Here is a 26,308-nt window from a genome sequence, read left to right as displayed (position 1 = left end):
GGCTTATGGGGTGAGGGAGGGAGTGCCACCAAGGGTCTGTGGTTACTTGTGAGCAATGGTCACAGGACAGTCTGTGGTGCTCCAGGCTGCCCTCACAGGGAAGTGAAACTACCTATGTTGCCACACAGCACTCATGGAGAGAGTGAAAGCAAACACAAATTGAAGAGGAGATTGTAAAGAACACCTCTGTATGAAACAGGTAATTTGTATCTGCAGAGCTGGAATGATCACCTGGAGCAATACAAATCTGCGGCAGAGACATTTACAATTTGTACTTGAAACACAGGCCTGATTCTTCTTACTTTGCATGCATCTCCAAGTGCTTCCTTATGTAGACTTACTCAACATTTACAAGTCAGGTGTGATTCAAGATCTGCATTGATCAGTTGTTTAATTTAAATTACCAGCAACTCTGACAAAGCAGCATTAGTCAGCAAGAAATGACAATGGCCCGGCCAATCTGTTTTCTTTTCAATCAATGAAACAGCCCCAGACTTGGCCTGCTAGCCTAGATGAAAGAGTATATTGAGACATAAATGAATGTGTTATTTCACCTGCTGTTGTTTGTAATTGTGATGATGCAGCAGCAGAGAGGATGCATTGGACAGTAGAGGGCACTGTGACCTCAAAAATAAGCTTCGGACTGGGCTGTAATTGAGCCTTTTTGTGAACACAGCTGATCAGGCACAGACAAATGCCCTATTCCAACAGAAAAAAAGCTCTGTTTGTTTCTTAGTAGATCAAGAGACTAGAGAAATAATGTCAAAAACAAGGAGGGTTTGGACTTAGACATACTGTAAGGGCATGATCACTACAAATTTCCACAGGAACAAATTGAAAAAAGGGGATGAATTCCATCAAGATGCTTAACACTGTGGCACATCTTAATGTTATGTGAACACAGACTTTAAAGCCTGAGTTGGGTGCTACTCTTAACGAAGTTTAAGAATGTATAATGAAGTATTTAGGATCATGCTCTGAGACAGATTGTCAAAAAGTTGAAAAGGTGAGGAAGGAGATGAGAAGATGCAACTACTATTTTTAGTCACCAACAGGGACTCCAAGCACCATTTAAAAAAATTTTCTGTGTAAAATTTGTATCACATTTTTAGTCTTGTATGGGTATAGATTAAAGGGTTTGTAGCCTCAGGATCTTTTTTCCCCCTCCTCTTTATAAGGTATCTAGCAAAAAGACCACATTTACCAAGAAAGGATGCCCTGCAGTGCTCAAAGTAACTATGTTAGTCACCTCAGTTTCTCATAAAGAGTTCACCCTTTCTCAGTCATATACAGGAAGCAAACAGCATTCCCAAGCCACGACTTTGTTTGTCATTTAAGGGGTTTAGGATTATCTTGCCTTCAGTCTTGTCTGCCATGTTGCTCAGTTTGCCAGAGGTACTTTCTATCACTGTCTTAATGTGCCTCTTCTCGACCTCCAGTAACCAGGGCAGCAAAGTACATTCTGGATTCCTGACCGAAATGAAAATCAGATCAAGCAAAGAGTGAAACAGAAATCAACTTGCTAACATCTGAACAGGCGAGCTTAGACCCTGCTGCTGTTCCTGATACAGCTGTTTGTATTTCACAGTGGTCCACAAGCTTCTCTTGCCAAAACAGATTTGCCAGTAAATCTCCAACAATGCAGAGATACTGACTTCAATATGGCAACATATTTCAAGAGCCCCACCATCTCTCACATCTGGCTGCTCTGCCAGCTGTTCACTGAAAAGCTCTTCTGTGAGCACTTCCAGATCATTGCTTTCCTCCTGTTGCTAAGTCCACCGCTGACCTTCCTGTATTTCCACCCTAAGTGGTGTCTATATTCTCAATCTCACACAGCGAGCATCTGCCATGAGATACAGTAGTAGCTCAACCCATGTTCATATGGTCCTGTTCTGCTGTTACCACTTAGCTTCTGCTTGTCGCTGCAAGCTGTTTCCTCCGTGTTCTCTGATGCATCTTTTGGCAGCTGCTACTTAGAGACACAGCAGATAAACACCGACTCCATAAAAAATTAAGTAAAACCACCGTGGCTAGTAAATCAGGTTAGGGGAAGCCGGATCCATCACTTCTGCTTGTAAATATTGAGTTTTGTGGTCCTCGGATAACTTACTCTGTAATTTGCTCCTCCAAATAGAAGCATAATGAGATGCAGTTGCTGTGGCTGTGAATCATGGCATCTATTCCAAATTAGCATGACTACTCACAGTGGCCAAATGCCACGCAATGAGAATGTGGCATGTACAGCAAGAGATCTTCATTTTGAAATCTGTAAGGAGATTATGTCATGCAGAGGAGTTAAAAGTCCTCAGAACTGTGAAGAATTACAGAAACATTCCAGGCCTCAGCTGGGAGGAGATGATCACACTCCATGACTTAGGAAGGGGCATTGCCAAATCTTCCCAGCTGCTCAATAGGGCAAATGAACGCCTCTGCCGCGTTCTGCATTGCTCTGTCTGCAGCAAGGAAAGAAGGGTAACTGGAAATATGTTAGAACTACCTAAAAGGTTCTCAGAATTTCTTTCCTGAGATTATAGTGTTTAGTAGCCCTTCTTTTTTTCTTCAGAGCTGCAGGGAAGCACTTAAGGTAGCATGAATATATGGTACTGGAAACTGAAAGCAAAGAAATAAGGAAAACTCTAGGTGGAGACTAATTAGGTTTTCTGAGTCACTAATGTTCTTCAGTGTTATTCTGACAGCAGGAAGTTTGAGGCTTATAATCAACATTACAAAAACAAAGGAAGTAATTTCCATGTCAAAGATAGAAGGGCTTTTAGGACCTCTAATTCAAAATACGTGATTTTTTGTTTCCTTTGTTGTTGTTGCCAGGGTTGGCAAGCTAGGTAAATTGTTCTTATTCATTTCTAGTAGAAACAAGGTTTTGGTTGTATGAGCAGTTAGCCACACAGACACAGATAATCCACTTCTACATAGTGTTTTATATATAAAAAAAGTTAAAGTTAATGCAACTGCAACTTGAAAAGTGAGAGAAGACATGTATGAGCAGACATGTGCAAGCAGAGATCAGATTACTAACCTACCAGGAGCATACTTTCCCCTCCTCAGAATACAGGTGATGTATGTTTAAAGGGGTTAGCTCAAGGGGGAATATTTGTATCCTGCAGAAAGTGAACTGGTCCCACAAAGCTGTTAAATAGGACAAGGTACACACTATAATAGTTTGCCACTGCATTCTGCTGGTTTTGTTTTTCCCTAGCAAATTCCTCCGTGTACAAACTCCGATGGCAATCCTGCATCTTTACTTCTACCTTACGAGACTCCTTTGTCTTCTGCACTTATATTCAGCCTGGTCTTCACAAGAAGAGGTCCCAAATATTAATGTTTTCCTTAAGATCTTCCTGTAAGTAAGAATTTTTCTGCTCCGTGACTGAAGCTCAAGTAGTATAAATAATGAGTTAAGTCAGATATGGCCATATGGCATGGAGCTCAAAACACTCTAACATCCTGGTTAGTTACCTGAGGCTCTGAGCTCCACATTGCTGTAGCTCTCTTGCTGTCAGCACTAAAAATGGCTCATTTAATGCTAGGTTGAGTACATCTAACCATGCAGCAGTCACACAGTGGTTTTCTGAAGAGACATACTTTCTAGAACATGCCTTCATTGCATGCTAACCTTGGATTAAATGAACCAAGGAAAGGGAGCCTGAAGTTCCCTAACTTGCTACAATGCAGTCCTGCTATTATTAAGTCTGCTGCTGAACGTGTGAAAGTGTGGGGGATCAACAGAAACTTCACAGAAGCAAAGCCCTGTGGTAGGTGGGAACGACAGCCTTGTCACAAAATCTACAGAATTCACTCTGAGGCAGCTCCACTGGAACAAAGCAGAGCAGTACACGAAACATCATTACAGACTGAAAAAGGGAGTCTCTACAAGCACCCTTATTCAGATCACCTTGAAGGTGACTGGAGAGAGAAAGGGTTGGTATTGGTAACAAGCTAGAAAGCAAAGGTCTCACTAGAGGCAAGAGAAAAAGAGAGAATTGGTGTAATGAAACAACACAGAAGATGAGGATGAGTAGGAAGAGGAATGCCAGCTCTGGACTGTTTGGTAATGAGGTGTGCCCATCCAGCGTCCCGAGTTACAAATGCTGTTAGAGAACTAGGAACTGCCAAGGCCAATGTGCTTCACTAGCAGGGGTTTATTCCTGAGGACTGTGCATTATTTCTGCTGACAGTGTGTCACAATCACTATCCAGCTGAGATTGCTGATATCTGTCACAGTGATTTGGAAATATGAAGGGACAGTCCAGTGATCATAGAAAATGTCTGAGCAAAGAGATAGAGAAGACCTAGCAGAAACAGAAATATCATGTTCCAGAATATGCCTTGTCCTGGGACAGCAGAAAACTGTGGAACAAACTCTTAGGGATTTTGCTTTCCCTGGACAGAAGAAGTCAGGACAATCTGATTAATATGATGTCTCTCCTATGTACTTGTATAGGTCTGTCAGCACCCTTGAGAGTTGAGAAAAATCTAATTTATTTTCAGAGATATATTTCTTTCCTTCCCTTCCTTTTTTGTTATAAACAGAAAGATTTATTGGAATCACTCCTTTCACTGTAGTGTGCAGGATTAGTAATGAGCTACACTGTCTGAAACGTGATGCTGGATATTAAACATAGCACTTCTCAAAAAAATATGCAATTCCTGTGATGATATAAACCCAAGCTTTATTTCTTACTGCTTGTATCTTATAGATTGAAATAAATGTCATTTTATTTTTAGAGGTGTACTTCTCTACTGCAGCTCTTCTGAAGTAGTGTTGGAGGTTTTCTATAGCAATTCATGCTTGCTGAATATGGGCACCTTTACATTTAAGAATGTGGTGTTCTGTTTTTACACACTTATAGTAACTTTTAAAACCTTTAGAATTGTTTAGTAGTATAGGTAGCCAGGTTCTGTGGGTGGCACCTGTTGAAATAAATTGCCTGAAGAGTTTTATTAAGAGAAAACAGCCTGAAGGTAATTGATCTGCTGCAGGCTGGAGCAGGCCCAGTTAATCTCAACGGCTGAGCCATCCCACAGCAATTTTATGAACCTTAATAATATCAACCTTCAAGTTTCTAAGTGTTCCATGACTCTATTGATTTTGGCAAAAATTGAAATATATGTTACAGGAGTTAAAAATCAGCAGAACATATCATATTGCTCTTTTTCTATGCTGGTTATGTACAAAACTCTATCTGGAGCCTGTACCCTTCAATCACTCAGACAGCAACAACAGAGTCCTCTGGTTACTGAATTTATAACAAGGCTACTCAATTAAAATCAAATACAAAGAAGAGCAGATTGTGGGACTTTTTCTCCTGAAAAGCAGGTGGGGAAAATAGTATGTAGTCCTCAAACACTTGAAAGGTGTTCCTTTTATGCCTTCATTTATATTTAGTATGTAATAAGGACAGATAAATGTTTCTTGCAATATGAAACTGCCACACATAATTCATGTTGGAAGAAGAGCCTGGGTACTCAGGAGACCGGCTGTCTTATATGAAAAATAGTATTTCTTCCTTGCTTGCTCTTTTGAGATCAGTGTAATACATGTCCTTTGCAGTTATCTCCCCAAAACAGCTAGTGGCAGAAGGGTGATTCTTCCCCAGCAAGAAACAAAATATGGGCCAGGAGGACTTGGACACACAGGATTTCTGCCAGTCCCACAGGCTGCTTTGTTTAGTACCAGGTTTATCTTCACAACCTTATTGGGGTGTCAACGGCCTTACTACTACCACAAAGACAACAAAAGCCATCCTGTTCTTACACTTCCATTCCCTCAGTAGCTGAATCTGAACCAAAATTACTTTCCTGGGCTAACAATGTAACAGTTACCTATCTGTTAAATATTTTTTTTTTAAATACCTAGTATGGTACTTGCCACATTAGACTCAAACCCTGTGTTTCACAGGATAGGATTCGTAAAAATAATTAGGAAAAGGAGATGGACATAGGTTGTAAACGTTTTAGGAGAAACCTACATTTGTCAGAGGAAAAAAGTGCAAAGGCTAGAGAAAGTAAACAGAGTGGAATGGAAAACTCAGACACTGAAAACTGCTCTGAGCAAGAACATAAAATGAAGAGTGCAGAGGGATAAAGAAAGCCTGAAGACAGCAGTGAGGAGCACCAGGGAGGCAAGGAATAGGTACAGTCAAGAAAGATAAAAATAAGAAGAGGTCAGGGAGGAAAGAGTAAAATGGATCTGTTTGGAGAGGCTGCACTTACTGAAGAGGTTATACCCTGCTATATTTAATCAACACTACCAAAAAGTGGTATTTAAATTATTAATATATCCCTATTGGATGAGCCACTGCTTGAGCACTGTTCTGTTTTGAGTAGGAGAGCACAAGGAGGAGAAACAGCGGCTTTGCTGTAGCTGGGTCTTGTTCCAGAGTTGTGCTGTATATTCACAGCTCTTCAGAGGAGTAATTAGAGTAGGAGCTTCAGGGATTGCGACTGGGAGCTCCTGAAGATAAGTGCTCTGGAAAAGTCACGAAACACCTCATGTCCCAAGGGGCCATGTAACAGAGTTTATGTGCAACGGGGCCTTTTAACCCCTGAACCCCAAGCAAGGGTTTGGCTCGATCTGCAGGGCGCTCATGGGTGAAAAGGCCGCTTTGCAAAGGCAAATCCACAACAGAACTCTAGAAGAAGGAGGAGGGGTGTTCTCTGTGGTGCGGAAGCTCTATAGGACGTAGCAACGACACACACAAGTTACCTTCTGCGTGTTAAAATTTTGGGCATTTGGGCGGGGGGAGGAGTGCCGCGCACTTCTGGAGCGGACTCAGTTTAAGCAGACGGTATCACAAAGCGGAACGGCCCGGAACGGGAAAGGCAAGTGACAAAAACACCGAGAGGTGTCGAAGGACGAGGCCGCAGCAGCGCGGGGGGCAGGCCCACCCGCACGGGACCGACGGCAGAACCGCGGCCAGCCCTCGGGAAGGAGAGGGAAGGAGTGAGCGGGAAGAGCCCCGCTCCCGCCTCCTCTTTCCCCTCCTCCTCCTCCTCCTCCCCCTGCTCGCCGGGCTCCGGGGCGGCGCGTCCGTGAGCAGCGGGGCGGAGCGGGGCCCGCGGAGCCGCTCCCCGCCCCGCCGGCAGCGCCGCCCCCGCCCCCACGTGTCCAGCCGGGCGGAGCGGGCGGCGGTGGCGGTGGCGGCGGCGGCGGCGGAGCGAAGACCGGCCGCCCCCTCGCCCCGTTACTACGAGCCCGCCGGCTGCGGCTCCGCCCCGTGGCCTCCGGGCCCTGCCAGGGGGTGGGGGAAGCTCCTCGCTGAGCACCGCCCCCCTCGGCTCGGCTTCCCTCCCCTCCGGCGCGGCGCCCTGGCCCCGGCGGGGACTATGCGGAGATGGTCGTCCCGAGCCGAGGCAGGAACAAAGAGTCGCCGCCGCTCAAGCCCGGGCAGCAGCAGCAGTCGCCGGGCGCCAGCCCCAGCCGCGGCCGCCGGCCGCACTCGCCCGGCAGGCAGGGCTCCGGCGGGGCCCGCGCCATGCGGAAGGGAGGCGGCGGCCGGCGGGGAGCCAGGGGCGACCCCCGGGGACCCTACCGGGAGGGGCCCGCGGCGGACGGGGAGCGGGACGTGCTGGGCCGCGGCCCCCTGAGTCTCCTGCGCCTCTGCGGAGAGCGGCTCCGAGGTAAGGTTGCTGCCCCGAACCCTGCCCCCTTTCCGCTCCCTCTGCCCCCGCAGGGATGGGAGCCGGCCCTTCCGCCCGGGGGAAGTGCGGCGGGGCTGAGCGCCGCTTCCCGTCCCTCTTTCCGGCAAGTGGCGGTTCCCTTGCCCCGTGGCACGGGGCGGCTTTTGCCGGGGAAGGGAGCGCCGGGACGTTTTTCCCCGGGAAGCAGCGGTCGGGGTCCGGCGGGCGGGAAGGTGCCTCCCGCGGCGGGGAAGGAGGAAGGAGGGGGCGGGCGGTGCCTGGCACTGCCCGGGGCAGCGGCGGCGAGGTCGCGCTCCCGCTCTGCCCGGGCCCCTGCTCGCCCTGTCACTGCGCGGGGACGGTAAAGAGAGAGAAAAAGGACGAAACCCACACAGGGGTCGGCGAGAAACGGGGACGAGGGAAGGGGAAAGGGCTTTTTACCACTTCAGCATCCTTTGGGGGAGAAGTGGGGAAGCGTGCTGTTTGTGTAAGTAACTCTTGCTAAAAGAGTCTGTCTGGTGGTGTTGACTATCGCAGCTTGCGGTGCTGGCATGACCAGCTTATTTCTGCTGGAAAGCACGGAGGGTTCAGTATTCTTTAAAAGTCTGACTTTCTGCTTGAGCGAATTTGTCAGTAACATAGCTGTGTAGAAATTCCCTTTTGGCAAGTTATTGTGTAAAAGTTATTTCAGAAATTAAAAACCTGATGATTTATATAGTCACCTTAGTAGTATATCTGTGATGTTTAAAGCTTTTATGTGTAGTTATGAACTTGGTGTATGAAGTTGCAGCATTTTTGGGGTCAAGATTTTTACATAAAACTAATGTTGCAGAGCTCAGGTTTCCTTTTATAGACTCCGTGCTTAAGTGATGCTTAAGGTGCTTGTATTCTTTTGGCAGTATTTGTTGTCGACAGAAAGGCCTTCATAACAAAAGCTGATAGCAACATCTGGCTCACGTTCTTTCTGGGTAAGTAGAAGGAATACATCGAGGGGGGAAATACTGATCTCTTTACCTTTCTTTCTCTGTAATTGTAAATTGTGTCAAAATGTATTTGGAAATACAAATTTGAAAAGGAAGAAAACATAGCTGATGTTGAAAAGGGACAGGAAATAACTTCCTACCTGGTAACTTTTGGAAAGCTGTTACTGTAGCAGTTGATGGAGGAAAAAAGGGTTTTTAGGAAAAAAATTTCCAGGTATTTACATATTTCTTCTATCTAGTCATTAATTTATAGGGAAAAAAAAAAGGCAGCAACTCTTATTAAGTAATGTAAGAACAACAGCTTGTTGAGTGGAAGAACATACAGTTGTAGAGGGATGTAAATTTGGATGTTGTTATCTTTGACAATATTGTTGAGTAAATAATGGCATGATTAATGACCAAAGTCTTGAAAAAAACACCTGAAGTATTTGCAAAGAGATGCATTCCTAAATTTAACAAATGTTAGGTAATAGCATATTTGTCAGCTGCACCATTAGATACACCTTAAAAGGTATTCTAATAAAGACTTCCAGGGTATTCCAAAGATGCTGGTACTGTTAATCACATCACCAGGAGTCCTGGCTGCCGGAGGGAGTTTCTTCAGTTTGATGAATTACATTGCAAAGCAGTAGCAGGGAAAAAGCCCTTAGCTTACAAACTAGTTAATGAATAAAGTGTTCCTGAATTGCTTTACTTGCATCTGTTTATTCAGCAGTTCCTGGACTCATAGTTACTTAAATGACTTAGAAATGTTTAAATGATGGTCGGAATTGAGAAATGCTTTCCTCTGATTGAAATTTGAGAGCAGATTAGGGAGAGAGCTTTATAATTTCTGGAATTTGAATTTGTCCATGAAACCCAGATAACACATTAAATATTTCAGGGAGTTTTTTTTTCAGTTGGAGTAATAGCAAAGTCTGTACTAGCATACAGTATTTGCAGTAGCAAAGAATGTACATTTACTAAGTATGAAATAGTGAGTTTTGATTAAGTTTAGTGGAATTTGAATTTTTGTTGTCGCTTTGCTTAAGATTTAAGGCCCATATTTTAAAAATAGAGGCTCCCACAGCTGGAGCTAGTTTAATTATAGAGTGTGAATTTTTTTCTCTTACAAATTATCTCCCAGTTTATGTGCAGCAGTAAAGTTGTCAGACTTTCAAGGATGCTCTTATACAACACTTCACCCTATTATGTTGTTTGGGTTTTTTTCATCATGACCATTGACTTGAGGCCTTATTCCTAAAGACATCCTTATTATATTGCACAGAATCTCAGAATGTAACAACTTGACTAAGCTGCAGAAGTAGTCAATGCTTGCAGGTTCCTCATTGCTTCCAGTTCTGCTGTATTCCTACTTGGTCATTTTGTGGATATTTACAAAATATGAATCAGTTTATTGTACCCTTCACACCCTGTTGGATTATAGTGTCTCAGCATTTGTTGTTCTCTTGGTAAATAAAGCCAAAGAGTGGCTGTATTCTTCAGTATTTAATTTCCAGAATTAGAATCCTTTTTATATGCCATTCAAATTGCTTTTCTTAGAATAACACGCAGACAAAACCAGGAAATCTATCAGATTTTACATAATAACCCTAGTCTGCAAAAATCTTATCATATGCTTTGGTTTTAGGGCTTCTTAGGCTGGGTGAGAAAATGGCATCTGCAAGTTCAAGTACATGGTAGCTGTGTAAGTGTCTGTAGCATTAGGACTGTAGTGTTCCCTTCCTGTCCCCTCCTTCATTCCCTCTCCAGTAAGGACATTAATGAGATCAAAGGGTGGTAATTTGACAGAGCTGAGCTGCATGTTTTCCATCAGAAACTGGCTTAATGCAGTCTGTTGAAAAATGCTGATTTGGACTTAGAGTGGAAGTCTATGAATTAAGCCCATTGTCTCTTGAAATATGAGTAATTAACATTAATTGCTGTGTGATTATGAGAGGTCTTCGCTTTGTACTTATAATAGAACGATACTGTGAAAATGTATATGAAATTCTCCAAAATAACTGTGAATGTATTTACATTTACTGCATTGACTTTCAATAAAGCATTTACTGAAGGGAAGAATCAGATTTAAAGACATTGTTTCTTCTATGAAATAAGTGGTATGTCTGGATGTGAAATGTAATTTCCATAATAATAGTTAATTTATTTGCATCAATAAAATACTGCATATTTGCCTTATTTGGAACATGTGAATTTGAGTTAATGAACAATACTGGTGGCTAAGATGCATTGGACTTTACTGTATATTCTTAACATGTGATCTGTCTTAATTTTTTTTGTTGTTTTTTATAGCTGGTGTGTGTGTATATGCAAATGTATTTCAGTATCTAATCTTACTGGGAATCTTGTGAATGTTGCTGAGAAATAAAATAATGCCTTGTGCACATGTGTAACTATTAGTCAATAAGCAGTAACTAAGAAAGGTATGGGCTGCTCTCTTTCTTTCCATACAATTGCTGCAGAACATGGGGGTTTTTTTGTATGGAATATGGTTTGCTGCATTGCTGATAGAGCTAATGTGCTTACCTGGAAATCCGTGTCATATCAATGCCTGCTCTTCTGAAAGACATTTGCAGCTTTCCGTGAAAACTAATTTAAATGTCCTTAGTATAAAAATACCCCTGCATCTCCTGAACCTTTCCTAAAACATTAAGTTCTGCTTACGCCAAGCAATTTTGGTGATTTTTTTTTTTTTTAGAAAGTATATAAAAAAGGTGAAGTTCTAAGTGAAAGATTGAGGTCTTCATTTTCTAACTGGAACCCAATTGTCTGGGTCCAGTCTTGTCTTTGAAAAACCTACTTCAAGTGATAGAAGTGGAGCTGTAAAACTCTGAGGGAAGTTTCAGTGTAGTATAGTGCCACCTCACCTGCTGTGCGAAGTGTTTAACATGAGGTCAGTGTTGTTAAATTGTACCAGCACCTCGTTTAGAAATTTTTTTAGGTAATTTTTTGTGTCTTTTTTTGTTTTGTGGTGGTAATTTTTTGTCTTACCCAGTTTCATCTTGGATCTCTTCACTTACAAAACTTAAATTTTAAAATCATAATGCAACACACTACAGTTAGGAACCTTGTTGTGACCAGGATAACAAGTACTGGCAGTACACTTCCAGCCTCTGTGTTGGAGGATTATGTGAAATATATATATATATATATATATATATGGAATATATGTTGGGTTTATATAGCAGGGCATGAAGTGTACATTAAGTACACTCCACATAAATTTAGTGGATTTGCAAAGGGTTTTTCTTTCTCTTATCCCTGCTGCTTTTCAAAAACAGACAAGTCGAGTCTTGTAACATGCAGCCTGAACAGATGTACATTCTCTAACTCTCAGAGTATATTCTGCATCAGCATGCAGGCATTGCTGTGTGCTTTACCAATGTCCAAGCCCCTTGATTCCTTCCACGTCTTCAGAGAGGCAGCAGCAGTGTCTGGGTGCCAGAAGGAGGGAACGTGTGTGCTAGTCAGCACCCTGGAGAGGGACACTCTGCTCAGCACCTTTCTGGCCACAGCTGGGTCTAGGCAGGGAGGGTGATTGTCCTCTCCATTTTCTCTCTGCTCCATACAGCCTATGTGAATAAGAGGACTCTTCATTAACAATAAAGGTTTTTGTGGGTTAAAGACAACTAGACTGCCAGATCTTTCTCTGGCAGAAAGCCTAGAGGGCAACTGAGACACCTTCAGTCCAGGAGGAGCACTGTGGTCCCTCAAAATGCCTTCCCATTATCCCTCACTCAGGCAGGTTTGCTGCCGTGGTAGGCTGCATTTGTTGCCAGCATTGTCCAAGCTAAATGGAGTGGTTCCTTCTCTCTCTGGGTCTTGTCATGCTCAAGGGGTCAGAGACCTAGGCTGTTAACTCACTGCTTTATCAGCATTTGTCTCTTCCCTTTGTCCCTCAGACTACCCCCCTTGTTCTGTATCTACATGGTAGCAGTGCAGATAGTCTTCAAATGGACAAATGGAACCTAATTGTGCGCAGTCTATCATTTTTTAGCAATTACAGTTTCAATTAGATTTGTGTTGGTTGTCATGGTCCATTTGGATTTCTCATCTTTACAGCACATGTGCTCTATAAATTAAAATTTATTTTATGAGTCCATTAGGGAAGAAAACAAACAAACATGACGAACAAGGGCCAGTCCACTTTGTACAGGCTAGTCTAACATAGGAATTCACTGAATCATCATTTAAGGCATGAGGTTTTGAACTTAAAAGTTCTCTAGTTCATAGCTCAACTTGAAGCTTCTAACTTGTGCACCTCTAAGCAAAATAATTACCTAGATGATGGCGAGATTGTTCATCCTTCCTTTTTCATCATGATGCTGTATCACCTGGGAAGCACAAAAGCCTCAGGAGTCCAGCTGCTGCTGGATCTGCTTCAGAAACTTTTTTGCTAAGCTTGTTTTCACCTTAAAGTTTCAAAGTTTGGTCTGTAGCATTTCCATGACTTAGCAGATTCTGAAGAAGCTGCCAGACAATCAGTACACCAGGAAGTGCAGGGAGATGGCTGCAGGAGACAGCAGGCTGCAGGTGATAATGGCTGCAGAGTGACCTTAAGCCCTTTCAGGCCACCAGGTTCTGCCTGTTGGTTGCCCTTGCTCTGACCTAGCAGTCAGTGCTGCTCGTAGTGTGCTCCAGGCCTTAGCATGAGTTAGTGAAAATCTGAGCAGGAATTGAGTGAACAGTCACAGTAGGTGTGATAAAAATTATAAAAATATTTATGCTTATTAAAAAAAATGTGTTTAATTCAGTTTTGTTGTCAATAACTGAAATGTGTGCATTAAATGCTGGTGGGTCAGCTTGAATGATGCACGATGTAGGTGGAAACGTTGCCTAGTGCTGAATACCACAGAAAATTTTCAAAGACCTGGCTGTGGAGGTGTAATTCAGATGTTCCTATTCTTCTGTTTGCTGGGGTCTTGAGTACCTTCTGTGCATATCTGAAGTAGTACTGCAATTACTGCAGTGAACACTGTTTTTCCTGTTCAGTTATTTTCCTGTTCAGTTATTTAAATATTTGAGTAACTTTGCACCTTATGTTTCCTTTACAGCTGTTTTCGCAGGAGTCCTACATTGGTAAGGTTAAATTTATTACTTCAGAGTAATATGGTATTTTAAAATAATAAAAATGTAATTTTTAGCTATTTTTAGAGAAGACAGGATAATTTATATTTATAACTTTCCTCTCAAGACTAAATTATCTTTGAACTGAATAATTCTGTTCTTGTGAAGATAACGTGAAAGGTTTCTTTAGCCTGTTCAGAGAAGAGTGAAGCCTGCTTTTCAGGTGAAAAATTGCTGCTTAATCCTTTAATGTCTGCACTTTAATTAAAATACATTACATATATATAATATATAGTGTTATAGTGTTGTTACTAATGCCATAATAGAATTTAATAAATACTCTTTGTTCATTCTTCTTCAGTTTTAAATTATCTGAATAGATGAGGATATTGGTATAATATATGAATAAATTACAATAGCAGTTTGTAAGTAAACTTTGAGTATTCATTGAATGTTCTTTGCTATCTATGACTTAGTACATATTCTAAACCTCTTTATTCCATTTTAATTGTTATTATTTTTTGGCAGGTGTCACATAACAACTCTTTTTGAAAATGACCGTCATTTTTCTCACCTGTCAACATTAGAAAGAGAAATGGCTTTTCGCACAGAAATGGTGAGATTATGTTTCAGTGTTTGGAAAACTTCTGTCTGTAATCTGATCATGGGCTTTCCAAAATGTCTTGATACATTCTGCAATGAGTATGCATATTGATCTCTTACAACTACTGTGCATTACACTTTTAGGTGCAAAGTATTTGTGTGCCTTGCAGCTGATCCCTATGAATTTATCACTTCACAGTTCAATTAAAATATAATGTAAAAGTACGGTTCTAGAGGACCCAAAATACAAAACTGCAAGTATCTTATACCTTGCTTTCAGTTATAATCTTCTTATGCAGCTTTTTTTTTGTCTAAATATTTTTTCAATTAATATATGTTGGCATATATATATACACAGGCACACCTTTTATCTGCTTTTATTTTGAGAATTATGAAACACTATTTAATGCATAGTTACCAGCCCAAATGAGAGATTGACAGGTATGCTATGAAAAAAAGTGGAAGGAAACCCACATCACTTGTTTCAGTGTGAGTAATAGAAGAGATTTGAAAAACTGGATGGTCATCTTCAATAAGCCTGTCCTGTTTGTTATGTTACAAAATTTGTTTAAAAATGAAGCTTGTATGTAGTGGTTCCCGAAGCAGAAGTGACATCTTTAATTGTAAATAATTAATCTGTTCTCTTGTAGGGTCTTTATTATTCCTACTTCAAGACCATTATTGAGGCACCCTCATTTTGGAGTGGAGTATGTGCCATTATGAATGACAAACTAACTGAATATCCTTTAGTGATTAACACCTTAAAAAGGTTCAATCTTTACCCAGAGGTGAGTTATGTTTTTAATATAATCCCTTCTGCAGATCTTTGGTTGTTTTAGCTTTGACTATAAATTTGTAAAAGTTACTTTGGAAAATGTATTTGTAAAGATACAGTGACTAATGAAGTGTTGCTTAAATATTGTATTTCAGTTCCAGATTTCAAATGAGAAAGTTACTTCATCCATTATAATCAATCAAACTTCAAGTATTTTCAATTAACTATGAAAGCTTTCTAGATCTTAGTATTTTGTGCCCAAAAGTTGCACTTCCTGCCTTTTTTTTGTTCTTTTCCCTGAAAGCGAGTAGGTTGCTGACATTATATACTTCAGGAAATCAGATGTATGCAGTATCAGTAGTATGTGACAATAATGACTGAAGTGATGCAGGTTGCAAGAGATTATTTTATTTTCCGTTTTTTGTAGGACACATGAAACTGACAGAACCAAGCACATCACAGTTCACAGTGGCTGTGAAATCCTTGGGTGATAATAGTTAAATGTTGCAGAGGAAATTGCTCTGTGGAGGACTGACTGCTGTTGATTTGTGCATACTTAATGTTAGACTTATTACCTGGTTAGATCACATTCCTACTCTGCTTTTTTGTCAGTAAAAAGAACATGTGTTCAGAATGTATTCAAAAGAACGTGTGTACAGAAATGTTGAGGTTTCTGTCTCTTAGGGTCTTGCCAGTGTGTCTCAAATATTTTGCAAAGGGAAGATTCCTTTGGTTAATGTACATTTCTGTAATTTCATGTGTCAGCAGCAGTTTATTTTTATGAGAGCCAACTAATAATGGCTGTGATTGTTGGGTACTAGCTTTTGTACTCATTCTTCTGCTCTGTTGGAGCAGAGCTGCTGTCAGGAACTGTATGTGTAAGAGTTCTTGGTGTGCATGTATTTGTACAAGTTGCACGTAGTGGTTTCATTTCCTTCTTAAGTCCTTGCTCTGGAAGAACTAAATGCTATGTAGATGAGCACGTTTTTGTTGCCCTCTCACTTATTTAGGGTGTGTTAGGAATTTTTTTCTAATTCCAGATGGATTGCAGTTCAGTTCTAGAAATGCCCTATTGTGAACATCATTTGAATACTAAAGAGTTATTTCCTTTAGCTGAAAAAGATTTATTGACTTCAGCTATAGTCTGACTTTCAAAAATCAAGGATTACTGGTCAAATCGACTTGTTTTTAAAGACTCATCAGTATCATCCTGAAAGATGACTAAATAAATTAGATGGTGGAATCAAATATAGTGGCTGACATTTTATGAATAAGAACGCTGGGTTGATTACAGTGCAAGATGTGTAGGTTTGTCTGTTCATTCAGATTTCTAGGATTATACTGGCTCGTAGAAATTGGTGATAAGGTATGAATTCATTCATCTTTTCTGTGCCTGTGTGGGGATGAAAAGCAGACAAATAGTCTCCTCTACTCCTTTCAGTCATTTACTGCTTAATGTCTAGACTTCCTGTAAATAGTGCTTTGGGTTTTTTTTTAAGTGCATTTCTTGAGTACTCCTGTTTCCACATAACTGTATTTATAAAACTGTCAATAGGTGCAACTTGGCATTTGAAATACGTTGTCTGAATTTATAGAATTTTCTCATGATTATAATGGGGCTGGGTGGTGAGAAGATGCTTGTGGATTCATTTGTTTGCAGTAAAATTTTTCCTTCAGATGCTCAGTATCCAGTCATGCTTCCTGAAAGTGTTTCATTTCCTGTTTGATATTTTGGGATCTTTCCAGCTCTTTAAGCCCATTAGTAGCACTAAGGCTGAATTCTAATAAAATGTTTGTTTGTTTAATGGATATTAAAATTAAATTCATCAAAACCAATCTGGAAATCCCATTGCTAAATAGGACGTTAAATTAATTAAGAAAAGTAAAACAATTCACTTACATGTACAGCCAGTACTAGCCTTAAAAACTTGAAAAAAAAAAGGAAAAAAAGTAAAATGAGTGTGTAGTAATCAATACATCATTTATGTAAATTATACATATAAGCAATAAAAAAAAAGCTATCAAAAGCTACAAGGTTGTCCTTGTAGCTGTACAACATTAAAATTCAAATAAAGTTGATTTTCCAAATATTTGCTCCATAGTCAGGTTGTTCTAGTAATTGTAGTGTTTTCATTTCTGATGAAAAATGGTAGAGAGATAACATGTTAGTTTCTGTGGTGGAGAGATAATGTGTTAAGTTTGCTCTCTGTATGTTCATTGCTATGGAACAATTGATATTTTTGTGTGTGGTGGTGATAATGAAGGTGTGAGTTGAAATGAGGAGTGTGTTACAAAGATCCATGTAGTTTGCTTTAAAGTGCACACTCAAAGGCAACTAGTGAAAGGGCTTAACTTTTCTGCATGTTCTTTTGCAGCAAAGGAGTGGCCTTGTCCACAGAGCACTCCTGGGTCTGAAAGCCAGGCTTTTGTTATCCAGGTTCAGCATTTACTGCCTCATCTGATACAGAACAGTAGAAATTCCAGAAACATCACTGTGCTCCAACTGACCTAGCAATTTTGTGCTGCTTACTGATTTGTTTCCATTTCTATGCCCATGTTAACTGTTTCATGTAAAGCAGCTTTTGGCAAAAAATAGATTCTTTTGCTTGAAGTACTTAGCCTGATACCTTTTTAGGGAGTATTCACATGTAAAATCTGCAGCAGACGCAGGCACTTGTGGCATAAACAGGTTAAATTGATAAATTAAAAACAGGTTAAGTAGATAAATTAGTAATTTGATTTTTTTTCTTTTTTTGCAACATTTGGCAAGAATGGTTTATATGCTTAGCTAATGTCAGCTTCAGAACTGGTGATACAAATATGCCATACAGATGTCCCTAACAAAGGGACATTCAGGTGATAAGAAGAAGGACACTGATTTGGTTCTCCAGGCCTATTAATGTCTGTCTGGATATGGGCAGTGTCTGGTTCATGTAAGCACATGTGCATTGCCAGAAGCACCAGGGCATGGATGTTCAGAAAGCTTCCAGGAATTCAGGATACTGTACTTTCTAAAGCACAATGTTGAGGCACGGAGTCTTGGTCTAGGCAGATGTAGTTATATTTAAAATATACAGGATTTACATTGTGAGGGTGTGAAGGTCACAGATGAAGTGAGCCATGAAGATTGGAGCCTTGATATTAAAAATTAATGAATTTTAGAGTCCCAGAACCGTTGAGATTGGAAGGGTTATCTGAAGGTCCTCTAGTCTCAGCACTGCTCAAACCAGGGTGAAGTGTAGAGCAGGTTGCTCAGGGTCATCTCCAGTTTCAATTTGAATATATCCACCTCTGTGGAGATTGTTCCAGTGTTTGATCACTCCCAAATTAAAAAAGTTTTGTGCTCATTGTCTCATCTCTTGTCAATGAAAAAGAGCCTGTCTCAGTCATCTTTATTCTATGTCCTCGTTGTCTTGGGCAGCCCACAGCTGAGCTCAACACTGCAGATAGAGTGTTAGCAATGCTGAGTGGAGGGGAAGAGTTGCCTTTCTTGTCCTGGTGACATACAGCTGATGATACATTTGTCTTTTTTGCATCAAGGGCTTGTTGCTGGCTTAAGTATAAATTGTCCACCAGGACTCACAGGCCCTTTTCTGCAAAACTGCTTTCTAGGTGGTCAGCTTCCATTTGAACTGGTTCACGGTGGTGTTCATTCCCAGTGCAGGACTTTGCATTTCCCTGTTGGGAAGATTCCTGTTGGCCCATTTCCCCTGCCTTTTGGTGTCCCTCTGAATGGCAGCACAAGGATCAGTCGCTCCTTCCAGTGTTTATCCTGTGGATGTTCCCTTGTGCCATCATCTAGTCTTAAGATGTAGAACAGATTGGCACCAGATTAAAAAAGTATCTGCAGTTGTCTCCTTATCTATCAAGACAGTCATCTCAGAAGGTTATAAAGCTGGACAGGTGTGATTTCACCTTTGTAAATCTGTGCTGATTGCTTCAAATCACTTTTTTGTCCTGTGTATATTTGGAAGTGGTTTCCAGGAGGATTTACTCCATCCCATTCTCACATGCATTGTCTGTTTTTCCTTCTTGCCCTTCTTGAAGACAGAAGTGACATAAAGAGTTTTATTAATTGTATGGGGAACGAGAAGAGAGAATCATCTTTCTTATATATGTTCTCTGTGACACAGGGCAGAGGCAGCTAATACTGCAGTGGTGAAACATATTGTCAGTCTGGGAACCCTTGGGTTATAACTTTCAAAGCAGCTCAACTGGAATGGCCACATTACTCATTTATGAACTCTATAAAGTCAGTTATATCCTGACAGAATAGCTTGGTAATGTTATTAACTAATGACTTTGCTGTGAGATGAGTTCTCATTTTTGCTGTGTGTAAACTGCTGATGTTTTCTGTGTCAGGTGTTGGGATTTAGTTGAGTTGTTGTTATAAGAACATTACAGCATTTGCATGGAAAATGGAAATGCTCTCTTACATTGCATCTGGAAGCCTTTGAATGCATGCTTAAAATTAAGCTGTCAAAATTTAACAGACTAAAAATCCTAAAGATTTATTCCGCTAATATTCTTGTGAGGTGGAAAAAAATTGCCTTGAATGGGTTCAGTTTCATCCACTGTCCTCTGTCAACAACATTGGTGATTTTAATATCTGATAAACAAAAATACTCAAATGAGGAGCCTTCCAGACAATGCAATACATAGTTTTTTTTTTTTCTGAATATTGCAGCTTGATGCATTAAATTATTTTCGTTATAAAGCATCTGAGTATCAATAGGCATAATTTTAGTCTGTTAATGAAGTCTGTTAGATGCCTCTAGGAAAAAGTGCTGAGATAAATCCTGAGTTTGAAAATGACCCTGGATGAGAGCCAGCTGTCATGATTGGTCACTCTGGGCAGAAACTTCTAATCCTGTTTTCACCCTAGGTGGTCCTTGCCAGCTGGTACCGCACATATACCACCATTATGGATTTCCTTGGTGTACCAACAAAGACATGTTGGACTGTAAACAGAGGAAAAGGGCTTAGTCCTGTTGAAAGCTGTGAAGGTAAATTCTGGTTTATCATGGTTTCTCCTTGGAAGCATGCACTTGTGGCTTTATGTATTTCAGAAATAATAAATATTCCTGTGTTACCAAGGGTGAAAAATGTGGGTTTTGCTTATTAGATAATTCTTCTGGCCTAGATTGAATTCCTATCCTGGAGTTCAAAACTTCACAGTTATGGTCTGAGCCTTCATAATGTTGGGTTGCTACAAAGAATAAGATGTCCTAAATGTAATTGGAAGCCTACTGTAGATGTATTAATTTTTGTAACTTCTGAAGGATCCCAAATACATTCCAACTTCCTGCATTTCAAAATTTCCTCCTTCAATTTTTGAGATTTTTTTAGAGTACTCTTACCTAGTGATGCTGCTGAGAAGAATCCTCTTCCTTACATGCATTGCTATTTAGCATAAGAATTTCAACCTTAAACGTTGATTTGACACTGTGCTCCAAAGGACATTGCCACTTTTTTTTTCCCACGTTTGAAATATTGGCTTGTCAAGTAGGTATTAAACACTAAAAGTAGCTTACCGAGAAGTGCTTTTGAGGTGTTCTATAGTCAGTTCAAGCTGAATAATAGATGGTAGTTTGTGAAGTTGTTTCATTTTATCATTTAGAATGCCTTTGTGTGATGACAGGGTAGTATTTTTCCTTTGCACAAAGGCTGTAAGAACTTCAGAGCTTGAATGGGTCACTTTCTCTAGTTTTGTAAGAAGCAATAAACGGTGTACAACCTTTCATTCCTGTTTTTCATGAAAACAAAACCAACAGAAGCACCAGCTATTGAGACTACTGTGTTTTGTGAGCATATCATCATCTTACTTTAGAAAACTGTCTTGCTGTGTTTTCAGCAGTGGGGAATAATCAGTTCTGCATATGAAACTGAAGTTTTGCTGCCATTCACTTTAATGAATAAGGCTTTTTAATGCTGTATTGCTGAAATGATTAGAGCCAGGAGGGTTTAAAGAAATAGTGGGAAAGAGAATAATGGCAGAAGAGTGAGCACAGAAGTGTCTGTTAATGAATAAATTCAAAGACTTGCATTACTGGAAAATATCTTGGCTTATAATGAAACAAAGCAAAGAGTGTTGTGTGTGATATGTTTAAAGATGGGTTTACTCCTGCAAGAGATGGGAAGTGTGAGTCTAGGATTAACAAACCTGTTCTAAAAAGCTCTTTGATATAAAAATGTAGTCTAGAGAATATTCTTAGCAGTATTTCTACCTTCTAAACCTCACAGATTTTTCTCTGCAGTTAGTGCATCCCTCTTGGCTTATTCTGTCACTGACTGCCCCAATGTTGTATCTACCCCTACTCTTCCTGGTTTTTTTTTCAGAGCTGTGGTCTCCTGATTGAATCTTCACAATAGTCTTAATGACATCTACATTTTTTTAAATTGTCTCTTTCTGTAGATACACTGAGATACTATACTGATAGTTTTTATATGATACAGATATATTAAGATAGTATACTGATTGTATGGTGCCTTATAACCAATATGGCCTTCCTTCTATATTTGACAACATATATTAACTGTTTTTTGTTAGGGTTGGGAGACCCTGCTTCCTTTTATGTTGCTGTGATTTTTCTGTTGAATGGATTCATGATGTCACTGTTCTTCATATATGGTACATACCTCAGGTAAGGCAGCTGAGACTGGGCTATTTAGTTGGTATTAGCTGTTAGTTTTTAGACAAAATTTGAGAAAGTGAATGTAAAAATATTTTTATGGGATATTAATGATTTGTTTGTACAGCAGTAGTGCTTTTTTTTACATACACATTGTCAATAAAAATTACTGAAATAGAGAAGCTTTTTTCTTAAAACGATGATGCTGCTGGAGAAAAAAATTGTCAAAAATTTTATTGAGGCTGTATCTCATTGATACCACGGGGTTGTGGATAAAACTAGAAGTTTATATGTGTTTTAAACAGCTTTTGACATATTTCTGCTCTTAAAATTATCATTGTGACTCATTTTTACAACAAGTTGAATGATGGAGTACTTTTAACCAAGACTGGGGTTTTCCCAGTGCTCTGCTTCAAGTTGTATTTGCATGTATTTCCATTTTAATGTAACTGAGAAGGCAAAATATTTTTTGACCTAATGCATTCTTTTGGACAAATTGTATGCACTTCCTTTTTTCTATAAATTTGTGTTTCCAGTATCTGTCCTTACATTTCAGCAGCTGTAATACACTTCCATACAAAAATGGATTCCACATTCAGCAGAAAAGCAGAAGTGGAAATATGTTTTCTGTTTACATCTGTTTTCATGTGTTGGTTTTGCCAAAAAGTGAAAGGCAGCTATATTTTCCTAAGAGATGTGATTGATTCCCCCCCCTGCCCCCCCCAATTCATTTCTGGCTTCATTGTCATGGGTTTTACTTCTTTCCCAAGCATGTGCTGATAAAATAAGGAATAGCTCAGGGCAGATGCTGTCAGTAAAAAGAGGAAGTTGCCTAGTGCATGTTTTGAGGAAGTAGGTAAACTTTGAATATTTGTCTCGTTAACTTGTAAGGGAGTTATACAGAAATTCACATTTTATATATGAATGCCATTGAAAAATCAGTGAGCTCTTTCTTTAGAAAGCATAGACCTTGAGTTTTGTTTCTGGTTTGGCGTGTTTTTTGGCAAATTTTTATTCTGTTTCTAGGGCTAACATTTTTAATGTTAAGCATGTTCTTATTGTCATTTTGCATTTTAGTGTTGAAGCTTTTCAAATTTATGGGATATAAAGTTGAGTTTTAAGTGCACAATACCTGGAGATTGGTTTAGCACTTGGTATCTTTAATCCTCAGATTTTGTACCCAGAACCTACTGATTCTGTTTGACTTGTGTATTAGTGATGGGTGAAGGATCTGAAAGGGTTTTTTGGTTGGTTTTTTTTTGTTGTTGTTTTTTTTTTGGTTTTTTTTGTTTTTTGGGGGGGGGGGTTTTGTTTTTTTTTTTTTTTTTGTGTGTGTGGTTGATTTTTGGTTGTTGTTGTTTGGTTTGGGTTTTTTTTTCCAAGAATCTTAACAGCTGGCTGCTGCTTTGGTTTAGTAGCAAAAATGGTATAATCTGTCATTCAGAATAGTAGTGAACTTGTGTGCACAAAAAAATGTTCTTTGCTTTATATCACATAACTTGAGCAATTACAAATCTGTTCAAACAAATAGGAACATTTTCTATTGCTCTTTGGAAATGGGAAAAATCTAATTAATATCTTTGGGTTTACTTTTGCTATTTATTCAATAGGTGAATTTGATTGGTATGGAAATGTAAAAAATACATTTAAGTCAAGTGGCTTAAAAAGCTTCCTCATGTTAACATTGCAGTATTTCACCTAAAAATTAAATTGTATCTCGCATTGACCCATATAATGAATTAATTTTTAAGTATGCTTTTTGAATGTGCTTGATTTGATTACCCTAAATTAATCTTTAGATCCACACCAAAATTTCCTGTTGGGTGATTGAGCATGCAAATTCTGAAATTTACTGCTCAACATATTAGGCAAGAAGTACTGCGTTTATATTGTCTGGTTTTTAAAAGCACCAGATGTAATGATCTGCACCAAAATTTGTGAGCAGTGGAATAACTGTTTTCCAAGTTATTAACATTAAAATTGGTGTTCTGCGAAAAAGAGTTGATGTATGAAGGACTGATTTGCTCTGAAATAAACCCTGTCTGACTAACTAGTATTTTAATATTGTATGTACTTTATTGATTGCCTTCCCTTGATGTTTGAAAGCTTTCCTCCCTTCCCCCCCTAATAAAATTGGCTGTACACAAGTGCAGCTTCACATTTTTTAAGCAACATTGGCCATGATAAGATTCTGTTGTACCTATTTTTTTTCTTTTCACAGTGGGAGTCGCCTAGGAGGCCTTGTTACTGTGTTGTGCTTCTTTTTCAATCATGGAGAGGTAGGTTTCCCTCTCCCACCATTCCTTTTTTTTTCAGTTATTACTGAAGTTTAAGCTAATCCTCATTTCATTAAATGTAGTCATGTTGCTTATTTATTTGAGATTGAATTTAAATAACTTAAATTCAATTAAAATAAATTAATAAGACAATTGAAAGCAAAATAGACTAGGACTGAAAAATACATAGCACAGTCCACTGTCCCTTTAGTGCTTAAAATAAAAAATCAGAACGGAAATATATTGTAAATTGGTCCTGAGATTGAAACTCAGTAGCACAACGACTTCAAGTTTCAAAACATCAGAATACTCTATTTTCGTGCCCATACCACACATAATCAGGCTACATTTACTATATGAGTAAGCTTCAGAAGCTTCTTTAAATTGCTCTATATTTTACTGGAAATACAAAGAAAAGTGCAAAGTATTATTTATATACTATACCCAGGGTACACACAATTTAGAAATAGTGTATGTATGTAAAGGATTCCAGTGCTAAACTTTAGTAAGCTGCATTGCAGGAAAGAAAAAATAAAGGAACTGTCACTTGCATCTCCTGTGTAAGTTAATGCTGTTCATGTCATTGTTTCATATTTTGGAAGAAAAATCATAGCTTTCATTCTTATTCCCTTGGGATGTTTGTTTTTTTTTTTTTCTTAATGCTCATTTTATAATGGAAATTTGTAAATAACTTCTAAATGGAAACTACTTAGAAAGTAGTTTAGGGTTGAATTTATGTTTTGTTTTCTTACTTTACTGAGCTGAACTTGGTAGAGAACACTGAGTTGTAAGAATATGTATTGTACATAACAGAATTAGAGATGCTTCCACTCACAGTAAGCCTTGACAGTTTTTTAATGAAACAAAAATGTGTGTGATAAAGTGGCTATTTTATTTTCAAGTTTCATTGGAAATGTCTTTTCTTTAAATATCCCCCATGTGTGCATGGGGGATATTCAAGAATTTAAGCATATTAAAGCATTGTCACCCATGGATGTTGAACTGCCTGGTTGAGAACACGTAAACATTAGAGTTCCTAAACTTATTTTTTGTGCTCTGTGAGTATAAATATGGCATTTTATGTGGATTTCTATTCTAAATGGGATCCTGAAGTGAAATGATGTTTCATCCTTTGCTAGTGAATACTAAAAGAATAGGCAGTGTTTTCCAAGTCTGTGAAGGTGGTAAGTGTAACTTCAGAAAGAAATGTGTTGAAAACTTCAAGGTAGTGGTAGCAAAAAACCATTTATTTCACTGTGGTACAGTGCAGTTGTTTCCATAGGTGACTGTAGGAAAGCCTCTTTCTTTGTGAATGACTTGACTTGGGGAAAAGGCACAGTAAATGTATTTTGGAGAAATGTGTGAAAGCAGATCTGCATAATTCTACACAGATGTAGTCTGGGCTTAGATGGGGCTTAAGGAAGACAACCATGATTCAAGCTCAACTGCATGGATTGCTGGAGGACCATAGGAAATACTTGCAGAGGTGCAGTGTTGGATCTCAGCTGGCACTTTTGTGTTTGAACTGTAGCTGAATGGAACAACTCAGACTTACTTGATATTGTTGTGTATATAGTTAGAGGTGCACGGGGGCTCTCTCCTCGTGGGGTGCTCTGTTGAATGCCATGCTGTGGGAGTGCCTGTGTGTGTGGAAGAAAAGCCCAGCTCTTTGACAGGCTTGTGATTGTGTGCAAATCATTTTGTGTGGGTCAACAGTGCGTGCAGTCCGACTAGACCAGCTGCCAAAAATTTCCTTTCCTATTTGGGAAGGATAGGACTGAGCTACACAAGTAAGCCTGATCTGCAACCCTTGGTATCTCAGCTCTAATGCTGAGATGTAAAAGCAGTATGTAAAAATGCTCTCTGGCTTTGAGCTAGTGGCCCTAAGGCTGTATGTTTTCGTTTGTGCCGTGCTTGTGCTACTGTGTTTTAATGATTTCAAACTTAGACTAATCTGATATATTTCTACCTGCAGCAGAGTGAATTTACAGCCTTGATAAATCATCCACAGATGATTGAGTTTAGCATTACTTTACAAATATAGAAAAGTAGTGTAGCTCAGGTTAGTCAGTCCACTTCTAAGGTAATGCTTCCTTTTTATGGTTGTATATGTTCATCATTTTTTTCCTGTCTTATCTTCTCCAGTATCATAAGATTTGGTAAACCAAATGTTGCTATAGTCTTGAAAAATATGCAAAATGACTACACTGCTTTGGAATAATCATGATTATATTTAATGCTTATTAAAAAAAAATTAACTCATCACATCTGTGCAGTCAGCTGAGGACAGCATATTAATACATATATTTATGAAAGTTTTTAATGATA

General features: G+C 39.4%; 1 protein-coding gene across 1 annotated transcript in view; it reads left to right on the top strand.

Annotated features, from left to right (window-relative positions):
* The first annotated feature begins 7,069 nt into the window (after positions 1-7,069).
* Positions 7,070-26,308, top strand: part of DPY19L1 (dpy-19 like C-mannosyltransferase 1) — a 44,766-nt gene continuing 25,527 nt past the window's right edge. The window contains exons 1-8 of the mRNA XM_071429640.1: positions 7,070-7,641; positions 8,541-8,609; positions 13,682-13,706; positions 14,223-14,310; positions 14,948-15,085; positions 19,958-20,078; positions 21,623-21,716; positions 23,926-23,983. Coding sequence (XP_071285741.1) covers positions 7,356-7,641; positions 8,541-8,609; positions 13,682-13,706; positions 14,223-14,310; positions 14,948-15,085; positions 19,958-20,078; positions 21,623-21,716; positions 23,926-23,983 — 879 coding nt within the window. The 5' untranslated portion in view covers positions 7,070-7,355. The remainder of the gene's footprint in view (positions 7,642-8,540; positions 8,610-13,681; positions 13,707-14,222; positions 14,311-14,947; positions 15,086-19,957; positions 20,079-21,622; positions 21,717-23,925; positions 23,984-26,308) is intronic.

This window comes from Agelaius tricolor, unplaced genomic scaffold (assembly GCF_023055355.1).
Source record: "Agelaius tricolor isolate 1412-34295 unplaced genomic scaffold, bAgeTri1.0.p SCAF_6, whole genome shotgun sequence".
In the NCBI taxonomy this organism is placed as follows: Eukaryota; Metazoa; Chordata; class Aves; order Passeriformes; family Icteridae; genus Agelaius; species Agelaius tricolor.
Note: the sequence above shows the minus strand (reverse complement) of the source record. Positions and strands in the feature narration are given on the sequence as shown.